The sequence below is a fragment of the Canis lupus genome, chromosome 19 (genome assembly GCF_003254725.2).
Source record: "Canis lupus dingo isolate Sandy chromosome 19, ASM325472v2, whole genome shotgun sequence".
In the NCBI taxonomy this organism is placed as follows: Eukaryota; Metazoa; Chordata; class Mammalia; order Carnivora; family Canidae; genus Canis; species Canis lupus.
This window is the reverse complement of record NC_064261.1, coordinates 24,830,827-24,847,574: the sequence shown is the minus strand read 5'-3', so window position 1 is coordinate 24,847,574 and position 16,748 is coordinate 24,830,827. Positions and strand designations below refer to the sequence as shown.

General features: G+C 49.0%; 1 protein-coding gene across 1 annotated transcript in view; it reads left to right on the top strand.

The window, feature by feature from the left end:
• Nucleotides 1-269: 269 nt before the first annotated feature.
• The window catches only part of GYPC (glycophorin C (Gerbich blood group)), a 43,007-nt gene continuing 26,528 nt past the window's right edge, over nucleotides 270-16,748 (top strand). The window contains exon 1 of the mRNA XM_025435962.3: nucleotides 270-1,330. Coding sequence (XP_025291747.1) covers nucleotides 1,294-1,330 — 37 coding nt within the window. The 5' untranslated portion in view covers nucleotides 270-1,293. The remainder of the gene's footprint in view (nucleotides 1,331-16,748) is intronic.

Genomic DNA, 16,748 nt, shown 5'->3' with positions numbered 1-16,748 from the left:
TAGTTCCCCTCACATCAACTTATATATGTCCAGCATAGGAGTTTCAGTAAAGATTTATAACCGGCGTGAGTTTCTTTATTAACTAACTGAAGAGAATTATGAACATTTGCTCACTGTGTCAAACAGTCCTAATAATAATCTCTGGAGTTGGTCCAGCCCAGAATTGGGAAAGATGTTTGCACCACACACCTCCAGGGGGCAGCCCTACATTGTGTTCCACCTGGGTGGCACTCCCAAGGACACAAGCACTGTATAGACAGACATTGGAATGGTGCCCAGGGGCTGCAGCAGAGCAATTTTAATGGCAGGAGCAGGAAGGGTGTCACAGCAGTGCACCGGAGGACTTTCTAGTAAACAATAATGAAAAGCCCCATAGGAAAGAGTGGCCATCAGACAGGAGGAGCACAAGATGTCTCTTGGATCCGAGATTTAAAACAAGGGTGACATGGTCTCAAGTTCCCTGCCCTTCTCTCTGGTGGGGAGAGGGGAGAGATAAAATGTCACACATAACATAACATTCTTTCTGGGTGATGTAGGTAGACTTGATTTAACTAAGCAGAGTGTCAAAATCCGCGTCAAGTTTCTAATTGCTTAAGCAAAGCGAATCCATTGCAAACTCCACTATGTCTGGAAGCCTCAGACAAAAGTCATCCAAATCAGTCCCATGGCCTTTGTCCAGGCAATCCCTCTTCTAAGAGTCTCTTCCAAGCATAAGCCCTGGAACTGGGACAGCGCCCTTGAGGGCCCGGCCTTGCGCGGACAGTGCCCCTCCGCCCTGGAGGCCACGGGCTGTAAGTGGCGGCGGAGCAGCCACCGAGATTCAAACGCAGGTCTGTCCCTGTTCGGTCACCCGCCCTGACAGGGCCTGGCGGGCCGTCCTGTCACATCTGGGGGTTTCTCAGCCCATGCACTGGGGGCTCTGCAACAACCTCTGGGTATGGCAGCTGCAGGTGGAAACTCACACGTAGTTAGAAAAACGTGATTCTTGCGCAGAAAAGTTGGAGCAGAGAAGAATTCAGACGTGGGCGGGTGTGTGTGTTTAAAAAAAAAGAAGGAAAGAAAGAGAAGCGTGGAAACCCCATCAGCCAAGTCTGCAGGAAAAAAAAAAAAAGAAAGAAAGAAATGCAGTCGGCCTGTCTGGGGCCGGAGCCCCTCCCCTCGGCCCGCGCCGGAGCAGCGTGACACAGGTGCCGCCCCCCCGGGCTGCGGGTCAGAGGCAGGTCCGGACCCTCCCGCGCTGCGCCCCGCTCCGCCGCCCGCTCCGCCCGCTCCGCCCGCCCGCTCCCGTCGGCGATGAGCGGCCTCAACGGCACGTCGCCGCCCCGCTTCGGTGAGTCCGCGCCGCTGCCCCCCGCGGGGTCGGGTCGGGTCGGGTCGGGTCGGGTCGCGCCCGGGGCCGGGAAGGGCCGCCCGCGCTCGGCGTCTCGGTGCCGCGGCCGGGGAGGGCGGGGGCGCCCCGGAGCGAACTTCCCGGGGAGCCCGCCCTGCCCGACTGCTCCCGGCCCGGCCCGAGCCCCCCCCCCCCCCCCGCCGAGGCCCGAGGCCCGGGCCCGCCGCGACCCCGCGGGGACCTGGGGTTCTTCCTTGGTTTTGAGGCCGCGGCACACGCCTTCCTGCCGGGGGCACCGCCGACCCTGAGCGTCTCCGGCCGCGCCGGGAAACTTTGCCGCCCTCCCGCCCCGCCGCACCCCACCCCTTCGCTGCCAGGGGGCTTTCGCAATTTAAAGACAAACCGAAACGACGACAATTTCCATTTTAAAACCGTGAATGTTTATCCCTCTTATCCCCACCCTGGCTGGATCTGATCATTGGAAACTGCCAAGAGAGGGGACCTTCTGCGTCCATGGAGTAAGCCTGTTAAGTGATGAATGTGGTAATGATCTGAGAACTGGAGCCACCCACCCCTTTGCAGGGTTTCTTAAAATTTTTCTTTTTTTTTTTTTTTTTATGATAGTCACACAGAGGAGAGAGAGAGAGAGAGGCAGAGACACAGGCAGAGGGAGAAGCAGGCTCCATGCACTGGGAGCCTGATGTGGGATTCGATCCCGGGTCTCCAGGATCGCGCCCTGGGCCAAAGGCAGGCGCCAAACCGCTGCGCCACCCAGGGACCCCTCTTTGCAGGGTTTCTAAAACACAAATGGTTGTGTGGCCTCACCAGTGGAACTTGAGCACAGCGGACTGTGGCTAGGTGCGGGGCTGGGGCCCTCCGAGCCTGTGCGCGTGGCCACCGGCGGGCCTGTGAGCGTGCTCAGCTAGCCGGCGTGCACACGAGAGGCCCCCGGCGAAGGCCTCGCTGCCTGCTTTGGGATCAGGTGTGCCACTTACCAGCCGGCGGCTTACGGCAAGCCGCCCCCTCTCTTACTCAGCTCCAGCTTTACTATCCACAAAATGAGAGAAATGGGGTATTCCTCTGGGTTGTGAGAATTACGAGTCTGTAAACGGCTCAGCACAGACATTGGCACATACCCAGGCCTCAATAAATGTCAGGCATCTTTGTTTTCATTTTACACTAGACTGGATCTGGAAGCCTGTGTGCATTAGCGTTTGCATGTGTGTTTCTGTGAGTGTGTGGGAGTCAGACACTAGTGAACTTATATGTGTGTGTCCTGGCCAGGGTTGAAGGGCAAAGCCACTGTAATCACCTCAGTACAGGCACTGAGGAAGTGAAGGTCTGCTGTCATTTAGGGGCTGGAGAGGACAGGCTTGCTCACCAGGAGCCCTGCCCCTGCCCCTGCCCCTGCCCCTGCCCCCTCTCTTAAAAAGTTCTCTAGGATTCAAGTTTCAGACCTTGACCAATGGCCACACTGCCCTTCTGGAGCTCCTAGGGATGCAACCCTCACTTGCATACCATTCTAGATTACCCTTAGGACTTGATTTACCACAGGCTCTCTGCTGTAAGAGAACCTTGGGGCCCTCTTTCTTGCTGCTAACTCAGGCAGGATGTGTCTATATCCGGTCTCGGTTTTTATCACTGCTTCTCAGAACCAGAGGTTAGAATAGAAAGGACCCTCTGCTCCTGCTTCACCAAGCCTGCCCTATCCCTCTGGCCTCAGCCAACTCCCATAAGCCCCAGTGCCACAGGTACTGCAAATGAGTCATGTGCAGAAATCCACTGTCTTGCCCTTGGATGGAAGGGGTCAATGTTCAGTAAGGAGATGGTCAGGTTTGTCAACTTTATATAGAATTCACTGCCTCTGGCAGAAGCCAAAAGGATTGCATTAAGTGCCAAATGAAATTCCATCTCAACCATTGCTCAACCTCTCCAGATATCCAGGGCGGTAGGAATCACATGGCATTGGCATAGTCAGCAGCTGGACCTTTCCAAGGGTGCCCGTGGTTGGGCAATTATTTCTGGGGACTTGCAGCACGTTCTGGGAAACAGAGGGGTGTGGGATGAGAGGCACTCTGTGTTTACAGTGGAAGCACACCAGCCCATCTTCAATGAGAAGGAAGAGGCAGCAGGGGGAGGTTGGCAAGCCGAATCGGTTTCCCTCTTTGGGTAGCAGATATACCTATATCCAACGGCCTTCTGCGGCCCCAACCCAAACGCCTTTCAGAGACTGTGTGAGTGCAATGGGCCCTACAAGCGTTAGCTAAAAACAAATTTAAGCAATGAATCAAGAGTTAATAATCGGAAAGAGATACCATCCCAACTCCAGAGCACTTTATGGACTTAGGAGAATCTTTCTAAAAGTATCATAGCTACATACAATTACTTTTTGCTTTACAAAATGAAACTTATTTATATATTTTATTTCATCTTGCTTTTTTTCATAAGAAGATATGCTGAAGACTATAGTTTATCATCACATAGACTAACTCATTCTTCTCAGGGCTGTATGCATAGTATGAATTGTGTGAATATATGAATGAATTGGTTATGGACATTTAGATCGTGAAGTCTTTATTTGATTTTTTTTAAAACAAGACACAGTGCTGCCATTACAACCCTGTAAGTGGGGTTGATGCATTTACACGTATGTGTGTAAATATATGTGTTTGTATATGATTAGGATAAACCACACACACACACACACACACACACATTTAATTCTGGGAAACAGAGTATGAACATTTAAAATGCTGGTCAATACTAAAAAATTGCCTGCTTAGAGGTCATCTGGATTTCTAACATCCACCTAAGTATCCAGTGAAACTCTTTTTTCCCCCACATCATCATTCACACTGTGCAGTTTACATCTTAGCAAATCTGATAAGTAAAACATGTTGTCACTTCTGAATGTGCCTCTGTAATTATAAGTGACGTTGTGCATGGTTTTTGTTTGTTTATTTTTTAAATATTTTATTTATCTATTTGTTTGAGAGAGAGAGAGAGAGTCTGTGCATAAGCAGGAAGAGGAATAAAGGGAGACGGACAAGTAGACTCGGTGTAGAGTACAGAGATCGATGCCGGGCTCGATCTCAGGACCTTAAGATCATGACCTGAGTTGAAATCAAGAGTCAGACACTTAACCCACAGAGCCACTCAGGTGCCCCCATTTTTAAAAAATATTTTATTTATTTATCTATTAGAGAGAGAAAGAGAGAGAGAGACTGAGAGAGAGAGGAGATTGTGTATGTTTTCATACCTCCACAACATATTGCATTTCTTTTTCTGAGAAGTACTTGTTCAGGGCATTTGCCCATTTCCAATGAGGTCCCCACCCCCCAGTGAAGAAGTTTATGACATGTCCTCTCTCTTATAGTGACCTGGAGGCAGAGCACAGCCTGAGCCCCACAGTCAGAGCTATGGAGTCACACCTGGGTTTGGTCCCACCTCCAACACTTCCAGGCTTTGAGGAGGTACACAATATGTCAGAGTCTCAGTTCTCTCATCTGCAAGTGGGAATCATAACAGCCACTTTCCAGGAGCCACGTCATGAACACGAGACTAAGGGCTTTGGCATCATGCCCAGGAATAGTGGTATCTGTGGCTGTTGTTGTTAACGGAATTTATCAAAGCAAACCTGGCCTGCGGGTGCTGCTAATCTCCAGAGTCTCCCTTACAGATGGGTGCTGTTTTTGTTCTTGATAATATAACAAGAATATCAGTAACTACATGCTGAGCCCTTTAATAGGGCCTTGTGTGGGTCACCTCTCCACAGCCTTAACTATTTTGCAGCAGAAACACTGGAGGCCCAGGTGATGGCTGATGGCTTACCCCAGGGCTCCCAGGCATGGAGGGCACAGCCAGGCTGTGGACATAGGCTGTCAGACTCCCCAGCCAGCAGGAGTCAGCTGGGAGGCCCTGAGGTGCATGTGAGCAGGGCAATCCACCCCCCAGCACCATGGGGGCTGTGCCTGGGAAACACAGCGGTAGCTCTGCACACAGAGGAACTGTGTTTGGCACAAATGCTCAGAACCTACCAACCAACCCACTATTCCTGAGCAGGGCCTGTGTTCCAACCTATCACTGCCCGCCGTTCTGTGGTTGAGCCTGCCAGGCCAGCTGCTGCCCTTCACCCTGCCTTCCACATCCTGCTAAGGCTGTCCCCTAGAGCATTCTCTTATGGCCTTTCCTGATGCCTGGACTGCTCAGTCTCTCCACCTTCACCTCCAGTGCTCTCTGGGTACCCCTGCACACACATATACATGTACATACATGTTCACACCCACATACACACACACACACACACACACAGCCTGCCTGTTTCACTCCTGCTCATCCCATAAGGATGGGGTATTCCTCCTCCTAAGCTCCCTGGCCCCTCCCTGAATACTAGGAAACCACCCACCATGGCCCCAGGAACACTGCAGCCCCAACAAATTCCTGGATTTGTCCCTTTCCTGGAAATCCTGACCTCCCAAAGGACCCAACTGCCCTCTCCTTGGGATCTGACACAGAGAGGTGAATGCTTCCAGGCCTGTGTCCATTCCACACACTGGAAACAACTTTTAAACATACACTCAGTAGCTCATAGTCCAAAACTTGGTATATACATGAAGGTCAGTGAAGTTAAAATGGACAGAAAGTCAAAATGAAACAAACTCTAAGAACAGGGCTCCTGGCCCCAGCACTTACCACCTCACTCTTTGCCATTCCCGCCCTGTTTCTTATTTCATATTCTCCTCCAGCACCCCAACATCTTTGCCTGGGGTTTTCTTGAGCTCTCCATGTAATCTGAACTTCTGAGGAAGTGCTGGCTCCTGCCCTTAGTTATTAAGCATTTTCATTTTTGTACATTCTTCCGGAACAAATAATGTGCAAAATCTTAGCCAATGGCAGATGTTGACAAGAATGGGTTTCCTCTTGTGCCAGTAGGAGCCAAAGCCAAGACACTAGATTCCATCATAGTCTGGGTGGGCTCGGTCAGGCCCTTGCATGACTCTCCCGGATTAAAAAACGTGTGGGGTTGTCACTACCCCATAGACAGCCCCTGTTGCCTGGGTGACAGCAGCAGAGCAGGACTCAAGGCCCACTTACCTGGCAGTGCCACATGCCCTTCCTTACTCGTGGCCTGACATCTTAATCCCTCTCTCATTAGTGACTCTGAGACTGACTGAATTGCTGGAGGCTCAGCGTGGTGAACTCTGAGAATTAGAAGCTGGGAGACCCAGTCATGGGTCCTCAATACTGTGAGGTTTACCTTCTAGAGTTCCACCTGGTTCCCACAGTATAGAGCAGAGGAAAATCCCCTCAAGCTTCCATCAGAGGAAGGAAGGGAAAAGGATGCATCTTGAAAAAGACCAGAGCACCTGTCCTTAATGAGGCCTGCCTCAGTGCAAGCTACAGTTGACCCTTGAACAACGGGGGTGAACCGAGTGGATCCACTTATACATAGATTTTTTTTTTTAATAAATACAGTACAGTGCCATAAATTAATTTTCTCTTACCAATGATTTTCTTAATAACATTTTCTTTGCTCTACCTTACTTTATTGTAAGGAGATAGTATATAATACATATAATACACAAAATACGTTAATGGACTGTTTGTGTTACTGATAAGGCTTCCGGTCCACAGTAGGCTATTAGTTAAGTTCTGGGGGGAATCACAAGTTCTACATGGATTTTCAGCTGTTTGGGGGATCGGACCTCTAACCTCCTACTTTGTTCAAAGGTCAACTGTAGTCAACCAGACCCAAACCTGCTGGGGTATTATCAGAACCCATCTCACCTGAAGGAAGGGATCTACCCAACTCTAGCCCACTCTATCCATCCCATCCCACCTAAGGGATGAAAAAAGAACAGAAACTCATGAAGTTCACAGTCAAAAGGTACAGGCTCACCAGAGACAGAGACCTACTGTCACAGGGCTGCAGGATGCCTCCCCTTCCCCCACCCCACTGCCACGTCACTGCAGTACCTCTTACTTACTGCATCCTGTCTGGCTGTCAACAAAGCTATACAAAGCACACTAAAAGCAAAAAATACAATTTGAAGAGTCAGAGCAAATATCAGAACCAGCCGTGGCAGAGATGTTGGAATTACCAGACTGGAAATTGAAAACAACTACAATTAATAACTCTTCATGACACTTTATTATATTCTCTCTTATTTCTGCTTTTCTAGCCAAGTCCTTCTGTAGTTAAAGCCACACCTTCTTTCTCTTATTGCCAAAACATTGTGGGCGGCACACTATGTGGGGCTCAGTGGACACACCCCAGAACCATTCTGGGTCCCTAAGAGGGAAGCTGGCACTCCAGGGTGCTCATGGGAGCAGGCCCTGGGCAAGGCTACCAAGTCACCTTACTGCACCCCTCATACCCTGATGGAGGCCTTTTGTCTCCACTTCAAATGTGATGCTCCCAACTAGCACATCACTTACGGAGAACACAGCCAGCCAGAGCCCCTTGCCCCCACTTCTACGTACAATGCACATTTTTAAGAGGTGTTCAGGTGTGCTTATGCCAACTGTCTCCATGCCCCAGCATTCCCACTTCTGCCCCTTGGAAAAATGTTCTCCTGGAATGGAGAAACTTCACATTTTAGCTGTGGCCACATACATTCTCACCAGAGTCATAAAGTGAAGGACATTATATCTTGCTACATCAAAATCAGATACTGCAGTTATGCCTGCTTGCCTTTTATTTGGGGCCCCAGTCTGTGACTTCGGTCTTCAGCAGGCAGCAAAGTCCACTGGCTATGAAATGATACTTTTCCTTGAGGGGCTTGCCAAATGGTAGAACCATGCACACCACCTTCAGTGAGCAGAGGCTTCAGGTTCAGGTTCAGGTTCTCCTTCTGCACTTTTTAAAATCATTTAGTTCAAATTCACTTTGCACCAGTTTGCTAGTGATGAAGAGGTCAGACCACCAGCTTCACAATTCAAAGATTTGGGTGAGTCTGCAACTTTTCTGACCTGCCTGTGGCCTTAAACGTGTTGCTAGGCCTCCTACGATTCAGTTCATCCTCCAGGACAGGGCTGGCTTTGTCCGTGGAAATCATGCAGGGAAATGTCCCCCCCCTCCCCCAGCCCGCAACCTCGGAGGGCCCCACATGCATTGCAATCCATGTCTTGAAATTCTTAATTTTTGTAAAGGAGCCCCTGTTTTCATTTTGCCCTGGGCCCCACAAATTCTATAACTAGTCTTGATCCATTAAATGGGGATCATAATCATTTCTACCTCAGGGGTTTGTTCTGAGGATTAAATGTATTATCCTAGATAAAACTCCTAGTATAGTACTGGTACATGTTAATCTCTACCACTTACTGAGTACCCGACTGTGTTCTAAGTGATTTTGCTGCCTCACTCTCGCCCTGTCCAGCTCCCTCCTTGTTCCTCAGTCTCTGTCTTTGTTTGTTGAACACAGCACCTGAGGACAAGATGGCACAGTCTGCCTAGGTCTGTAGAGCCAGGGCAAGGCCCTCTGCAATAGCTGTCAAGCTGCTCCCTTCTGAGCTGTGGGTGCCACCCCTAATATGTGGGCTCCTTCATGCTTCTATCAGAGGGGGGTGCAGTGAGGGGGAAGGCAGCCCAGAGAACATATGTGGGCCATTGTGACCTCTCGTACCAGTTGTGGCTCCAGCAAACTTCTTACCCTCTGCAGTCAGTTTCCTTACATGGTACTTGGGGGGACCATCCATGTTCCCCTACCCTCATCTGAACACCAGCCCCTGCTGAACATGTGGGATTCAGCTGGCTAAACCCATGGAGAAGATAGGCTCTTTAAAAACACTGAATGAGTGAGTGAGTGAATGAATGATTGAATGAGTGCGTGAAAGTGAAGGTCCCACCAATGCAGCCCATGTCTGATTTACACAGAGTACTGTGGGTCCCCGTACTCACATCCTCTGCCTTCCCCCCACCCCTGGCCTCAGAGCCCCTCTTGGGTCAGCCCACTGGCCTCTGCCCCTAGTGCCCTGCGCTCCTTGTTCACTGTGACCTGTAGCACGTGGAACCCACTTCATGACTCACCCGCCACCTTTCAGTGCCTTCCCTCGCTGCTCATTTCTTTCTTTTCCTCAATCTGGCCATTCATCCAGGTCCACAGCCAGGACTCTGCCAAGGTGCTTCTTAAAGCCTGGGCTCTCCTCTCTCCTGGGAGGACTCCCTCCACCCCCTTTTCCAGCCTACACCCCACGCCTGAACTCCTACAGGGAACCTGGGCCTTGCTTCTCTGATTGGGCCCTGGGACTGACTCGTCATTTGAATTGCCCTCCATCAGCTTCTACCCAAATTCTCATTTTAGTGAATTAATTTCAGCTATGGCTGAAAATCCTGAGTAATCTTTTAATTTTTTTTTAATTTCACAATCTCTTTTTCCCTTTTGTACAAAATCTGTACATTATCCTGACCTACTCTCCTCTTATGGTGACTGTCTCCCTGACTCAAAGGATGGAAGTAGGCTTCACTTCCTATAAGTTATCTCATTTCACCCTCTAGCTGCGCCACAGGAGGTATTTTTATCTCTGTTTTGCATATGATGATACTGAAACCCAAGAGGCAACCAACGTGACTTGCAGAGAGCCACAGCCGACGCCTCACACTCCCGCTCACCGATAGCGGGTTTTTCTAGGAAGGGATCAGCCAGGGCTAACATGTACAGTAGGCAAGTGCTTAAGATCCATGCTGCTTTTCAAGATGCACAAAAATGAGTGCTTCTTTTAAAATCAAAAGGAAAAAAACAAACTTTTCATACTAAATATTACATTTGTCTTTAGACTGATGCTGATATAAAATACAACTTTTAATATTTTGGCGGAGAGGGGATCCATAAGGTAAAGCATTCAAGACCCAAATGGGTCACCCTGCATCATCTCTGCCTGGCTCAGGACACCTGAGGCCAAGGGGCTGGGTACCCACTGGCTCCTGTGCTGCCATTCTCCCTACTAGATTCTGTCCTGCTCCTGGCAGTCTGACCACTTTTACATCATTGCCTACCTGGATTCCTCACACCCCTCCCCTGGCAGTCCTGCCTAACCCAGCAGGGCCCCTGGACTGCGCAGCTGCAGTGACTGCTTTGTGCCTGCCCTTTACCTCTGCTCTCGGGAGAATCTCTCAAAGGTAAATGCTTGAGGGGAGCCAGGACTCACTCTCTCTCCCTCCCCACCCTCTCTCTCTCTCTCTCTCTCTCTCTCTCTCTTTTCTCTTACTCTCTTGGCTTTTTAAGGTTGATCTTCACTTAAAGATTTTTTTAAAAAGTAAGTTTTCTTTACCCTGTTTCATTATTACAGAAACAATTCATGTTCACTGTAGAATTATATATGTAAGACCAAGAAGAAAGGTGTAGGAAGATTCTCTGTAGAGCTGAGGTAACTTTGAGATATTCATGGGGCAGCCAGGTGGCAGCTGGAAGGCAGTGGGGAGAGAGATCTGAGCAGAGATAAAGATGGAGTCAGGGCAGTAAGGGGCTGGTGGAAGGCAGAGTGGGGGCAAGAAGAGCCAGCTGGGGCCGCACCAATCATTCCAGATGGTGTGGATCTTCACGGCACTTGTGGTGTGTGGTGGGTGGGTGGTGAAGAGCACTTGCTGAGTGCCCGCTCTGTTCTACTCCATACCCAGCAAGGATATACATGGATACCTTGTTTTATCCTGAAGAAGTTGCACAGATGTAGATTCCAGGTTAAAAAGATGGAAACTGAGGGTCAGGAGATTGTGTGCCTGGGTCCTCACTGTGTACCACTGGCACTGTCCAGCCTTGAGTTAGGTGTATCTCCCTCCACCTCTGGGATGCAGGGAAGGGGTGGCCCAGGACCCCATGCCCTTGTGCTTGGCTCTGTGCAGCCCTGAGGTCACTCTCCTGCCTCAGAAGAAAAAGCCTTTCTTTATCCACCCACCCCAGGCCACTTGTGGTGAGCTCTACCCTCCTCCGCAAGCCCACACCTGCTGGCCCAGCAGCTGCTAGTGAAATGCCTATAGTGGCACACAAGGGCCAGGTTGTGACTGTGAGAGCCCTGCCTGCCCAGGCCAACCCACACACAGGTCTCACTTTCCCCTGAGAAGCAATGGGCAGCTGCCTCTCAGGTTCACTGCAAGGGCACTGGGAGAGAATAAAGAACCCACCAATTCCTAGCCAATTCCTGGAATGCCTCCACCACAGAACCACCCCTGGGCTGGCAATCTTATCATTTGTTAAAATATTTCAAACCACAGGACTATTACTGCATTGTGTATTACAGTTTGCCAGGCATGTTCATTCTCTTCCCCATCGCCATTCAAGAGAGACTACTCTCTCTCTCTCTTTGAAAGGAAATAAAGCTCAGAGAAGCTAAGCGACTAACAAGAATTCATACAGCCTAAATACATACATACATACATACACACATACAAAAACAAAAAGAATTCATACAGCCAGGGTAGTAGATGGAGTAAGACTGGGACACAGGTCTCTGATTCCTTTGGGAGTGTACTGTTTATTCCACAGAAACTCATTCCTCGGGTTCTTAAGTGGGGGACAGAATGGGGGTGATGCTGAGGAGCTGATGCTGGGACTGCAGGGCCACCAAAAGGAAGAAACTTTGACACTGGCCCTACATTCTCCTGTACCTTGACATACACTCATGTGCACACACACACATGCACATATACATGCACAGGTGCACACAGCATGCACACACATAAGCCCCTTACCACTTCCTTGCAGTCCTCAGCAATAGACTCATGTCACAGCAAGGTTCAAGGCAAGGAGAAGCTCTCCTGGGTGCTACCTCATTTGGCGTGAGGCAGGGTGAGTAGGCATTTAGTCTATGGGTCCTACTGATCTCACAGAGATAGCTGGAAACAGATGTGAGAAGTGCTGCCCTCAGCATCTTTGGCTTTGGGTATGCTTTTGAAACTTTCTTATGCCACCAGTTTTCAGACCCCGTTCCCATGTCTTTGCCTCAGTCTGGTATCTCTGCAGTACACCTGCATATCGGCAGTGTATTCTGCTTCTCAAAGCCTCTTCTGTCTGTGATCTCATCTGAGGTCAGTGCAATGTTCAGGCCAGATCCCCTTAACCACCCCCCTCATGTGGCAGACAGGGCCACACAGGTCTGAAGAAGTCAACAAGTTTTGTTTTGGTTATTTGGGGTTTGGTCTCAGCATAGCCTCTCTCTTGCCTCCCCTGCCCCTTGAGCCCATCCAGAGTCTATCAACAAAGACAACAATCTATTAATAAGTCCATTAATAAAGGCAGGCTTCCCTCTGGCAGGTTATCCATGCAGCACATATATGTTCCAGTGGTTAAATTCAGGACCAGTTTCCAGATTTGACCCCTGTAAACCCCCTCTTCATTCCCAGCCTATCCCCTCATCTGGCATCTCTTTGTAAGTCCCAAGTCTTCAGGGATCCCTTGGGAAGCAGGTGACACAAGCCATGCACCTTGAGCTTTCTATCCATTGCTGGTGAATCCAGTCCAGAGCACCACCTTCAGATTACCATAATTCAATCTGATGCACTTTGATTTTGATCCACCAAGCACCACCTGTGTGCAAAGGACCACACAGGAGATATAGGGGACACGGATCCTGTCTTCAAAAGATCTTTAGCCTAGTTGGGGAGCAAAACCCAAAAACATCAGAGGGCAAAGGAATTCAAAACACGCCTCAGGCTCTGGTCACACCTGGCTCAGGTGCATGCAACTTTGCAGGTCCCCTCTGGAATAAAGGTCGTGTATCCCTGAAATTCTAAAAGAAGTAATTTTCACCTGGGGTCTCCACCCCAAACATACAAACACCACAAAGTGGTGTCACAGCTATAAATCTCCATTGCACTTTCTTTCAGCAGAAATGACATTTCCATAAAACAAATTCTTGGATGAAGTCTGGAAATATAAAACATATGAAAGCCTATCTGATGTAGTCGAGTTGAGGATAAGATGCAGGTGACCACACTCTAAGGGCTCCTTGTGATGGTTCACTCTCAAGCTATCGCTGGACACTGAGGGCTTCATGTAACCAGTGTGCAAACTCCCTACTGCCCAGTACCTGGTGCCTAAGCCAGAGTGGTTTATTGACATCCAGTCACTGTTGGTTGTCAATGATGATACCTGAGAGCTTGGATCTCAGAGGACCTTTCCATCATAGATGTTCCCATTACATGAAGCCATAAAATATTCTCACTGTGGCTGTTTGCCTATAGCCAGACGGTAATGTATGCCCAGCTGTCAGTCACTTTACCAATTAATTCCATGAGGACAGTTCTTATCAAACTTCAGAACCCTTATTCTCAGACTCCATGAAGAAACTCTGAAAAGTGGGAAAGGAAACTGGACAGAAGAGTCCATTATGAAAGCAATTCATGCACAAATTTTTATTAACTATCATATACATTCCTGGTTCATCAGTAGAAACACACATCCTATCATCTGTCCTGGGAATTAAGGAGGAGACAAATAAAGCATAAGACAAGATCCCTGCCCTCAAAGCATTGTTGGGCTTCTTGGAGCTGCAAGACACACATTTTTAACAACAACAACAAAAGCAACCAATCCTCCTATGGAGAAACTTCTTATCACATGAATTCAGGTTGCAGATCAAATTGCCTATGTCTTGTGATTATTCACTGAAATAGCTAAATAGGTATCTGGATATCTAAAGAATAACTTAAAGTAATGCAGCTCCCCAAATGCAAATTATGACCTAATATTAGTTAATATTGGTAGGTAGTATTAAATTATGGTGAATTTCTACTTAACTAGAGATAATTTTATCTTGGATTAAGATTTTGTGCTTGAAAAAACAAGTTGCCAGCGATCAATGTTGATTGTTGAGAATGTCCCAACTATGGGGAATTACTTCAGTAAAGATGAATTGCAGAAGGTAAAAAGGAAAAATATCATGTAAATGTATGAGGTACCCTGCTATGCCAGGGTATCTGGCCTGTCTGAAGAGCTGAACAAATATTTGCTGGTCATACTCAGCATTAGGCACCATCTGTCACTGTGAGGGGGGTGCTGTAGGTAGCCCTCAGATCTTCAGGACACAGGACATTGCTATGAGTGTCAGGGCTGTGATTTTCGCCCAAGGCGTCCAACCCCTGGGTTGTCTTTTAACCCCTGCACACTACCAGTATTCCTATGTGCAGAAAATGGGGAGTTTCCTAGGAGAACAAAGTTTTCTTTCACAGGAAGAAGGGAAGAAAGTTGGTTCAAATGGACTGTTTAAGTACATTTCCTTATATTAGGCTCTGGTAATTACCCCTAGGACATTTCCTATTTAAGAATCATGGAGCTTCTGAAAAGACCTCTTGGAACATGCTATTTTTAAAGGACTCGTTTGAGTGAAAGATGTTTGTCATTCACTGAGAAAACAATGCTGGAAAAAGTCAAAATTCATCTCAGAAGACAGGGCAGTTAGTGGGGAACTGAATCCACAGTTTTCCTTCAAAGTTCAGACACCCTGAGGCTGTGTTTCCCATTCAAGAGCACTTCTGGGCCATTTATTTCCTGCTGCTTTGGTCTCTGCCTGCCCATCTTCACTGTTCTTTCTTCCCTCTGTTTCTAGGGTGGTGCTTTTGGGATAAGTGAACTGTGAGGTTGCACTGCCTTGGAGGCACAATTATCTGAGTTCCTGGCCTTATCTTGCCTTCCTTGTCCAGGGGCTGTGGGAACAGAAGTCTGACTGGGCAGATAAAAGGCTGACCTCTCACTGCCCTGCCTCCTGCCTCCAGGGTCCCTGATGGTTCTCCTTTGAGCTCCCGTGAGAGGGCTCTCCCCAAGGGGGAGGGAATGCAGGGTGGTATTCTCCTCTGTCTCAGTTTATGATATCTCCTCCTGAGCCGACAACCCCTCTCTCTGGGACACTTGGACTGCGCCAGAACACTGCCCACCCCTCCTCTGGCCTCCCTGCACCAAACCCTTACCGTGTAGCCAGCTGTGGCCGTTTATCCTGCTCTGGGAACCCATGCCCCAGGGACTCAGGAGTCCCTGGAACGTCCCTCTGTGACAAAGGCCTGGACAATCAGTGCAATTGGCCAGAGAAGGTACCCAGAACCAAGTCAGAGAGGCCCAGTCCACTGTCCTCAGAGGCACAGAAGGCTTTGACCTGTGCAAGGTTTAACTCAAGAGACAGGACTGCACCCCATCCATGCAACCTTGCCAGCTACTGTTGGCTCCACCACTAAGCCATGAGAACCACCTTGGGATAGTGATCTCACCCCCTTTGGCCCCTGTGTCCCTGATGCTTGTGTACTCCCCCACCCACGGGATGTCCAGGATGCAGTGAGCCCCAGGTGCCACCAGATTCTGCAATCTGTAGAAAGTGGCCATGGCAGCAGACAGCGTGCCTGCATTCAAACAACGAAGCATTGCACAGGTGAAAGTTCCGTCCTCCAGTGTGACAGACCTTGTTCAAGATGCAACGTGGCTACTCAGTGGCTCCCTCCCTGTGGGCACCTTAAATGAGAAGATGTAGATAAAGGTCCAGGCCTAGCGTGGGGCAGATACTCAGTAAATATTAGCCTGAGCAGGAGGAGAGAGACTCAAGGATACAGAGTCTTAAACCAGGAGCCCACAAACTAAGGCCCATGGCTCAAATCCAGCCTGCCACCTGTTTTTATAAGTAAAGTTTTATTGGAATGCAGCTGTACCCATTCATTTATATAGCGTCCATACTGCTTTTTTTGTAACAGAGACCATAGAACCAGGCCTCCAAGCCTAAACTGTTTACCATGGAGCACTTTATCAAAAAAGTTTGCCAGCTCTAGAATTAAACCAACAGGAGAATCTCTAATGGCTCAAATTCCAGGCCTTGAGCCCACCTGGACCCCATTGCCCCTCTCTCTGGGGTTATAACCACCCCACTGATGGATAAGAGGCCATGGAAGAAAGACCTGCAGTCAAGGTCAGGGACTAGACATCAGAAATCAGCCCAGTGTGGGGGCCACACTGGGATCACACAAAGTGCCCTGGTCCCCATCACTTAATCTTCCAATGCCCACACCACCACCACCAAGGAGAGAGGCCCCTCATAGTCTTCACTGTCTCTTGTCCTCCAATCACCCCTCTGTCAGGCACTCAGGACTCTGCTGCCGCCCTGCGGAAAATCTTCACCTCACCTTGACAGGGTGAGAGGGAAGGCAGGACATGAGACAGGCTCCCCCTGGTATCTACAGCTAAGGGGCCAGCCAGCTCACCTCTTGAGTTCAGTACTTCTCACCCATAGCCGAGGCAAGGAAGAGGGATACCTCTCCACATGGCAAGTGTTGGGCCAGGTGCATTGCCCCAGACCTTACTGAAACCTCTTAATCCCTTGAGACATTGTCACCTCTCTTTTCAGATTAGAGCTGGATACTGAAAGGTATGACCACATTTGACCAGTTATAAAATGGTGGATCCAAGTTCAGGCATCCTGAGTCTATATCCATGTTCTTTGCCTGTGCCAC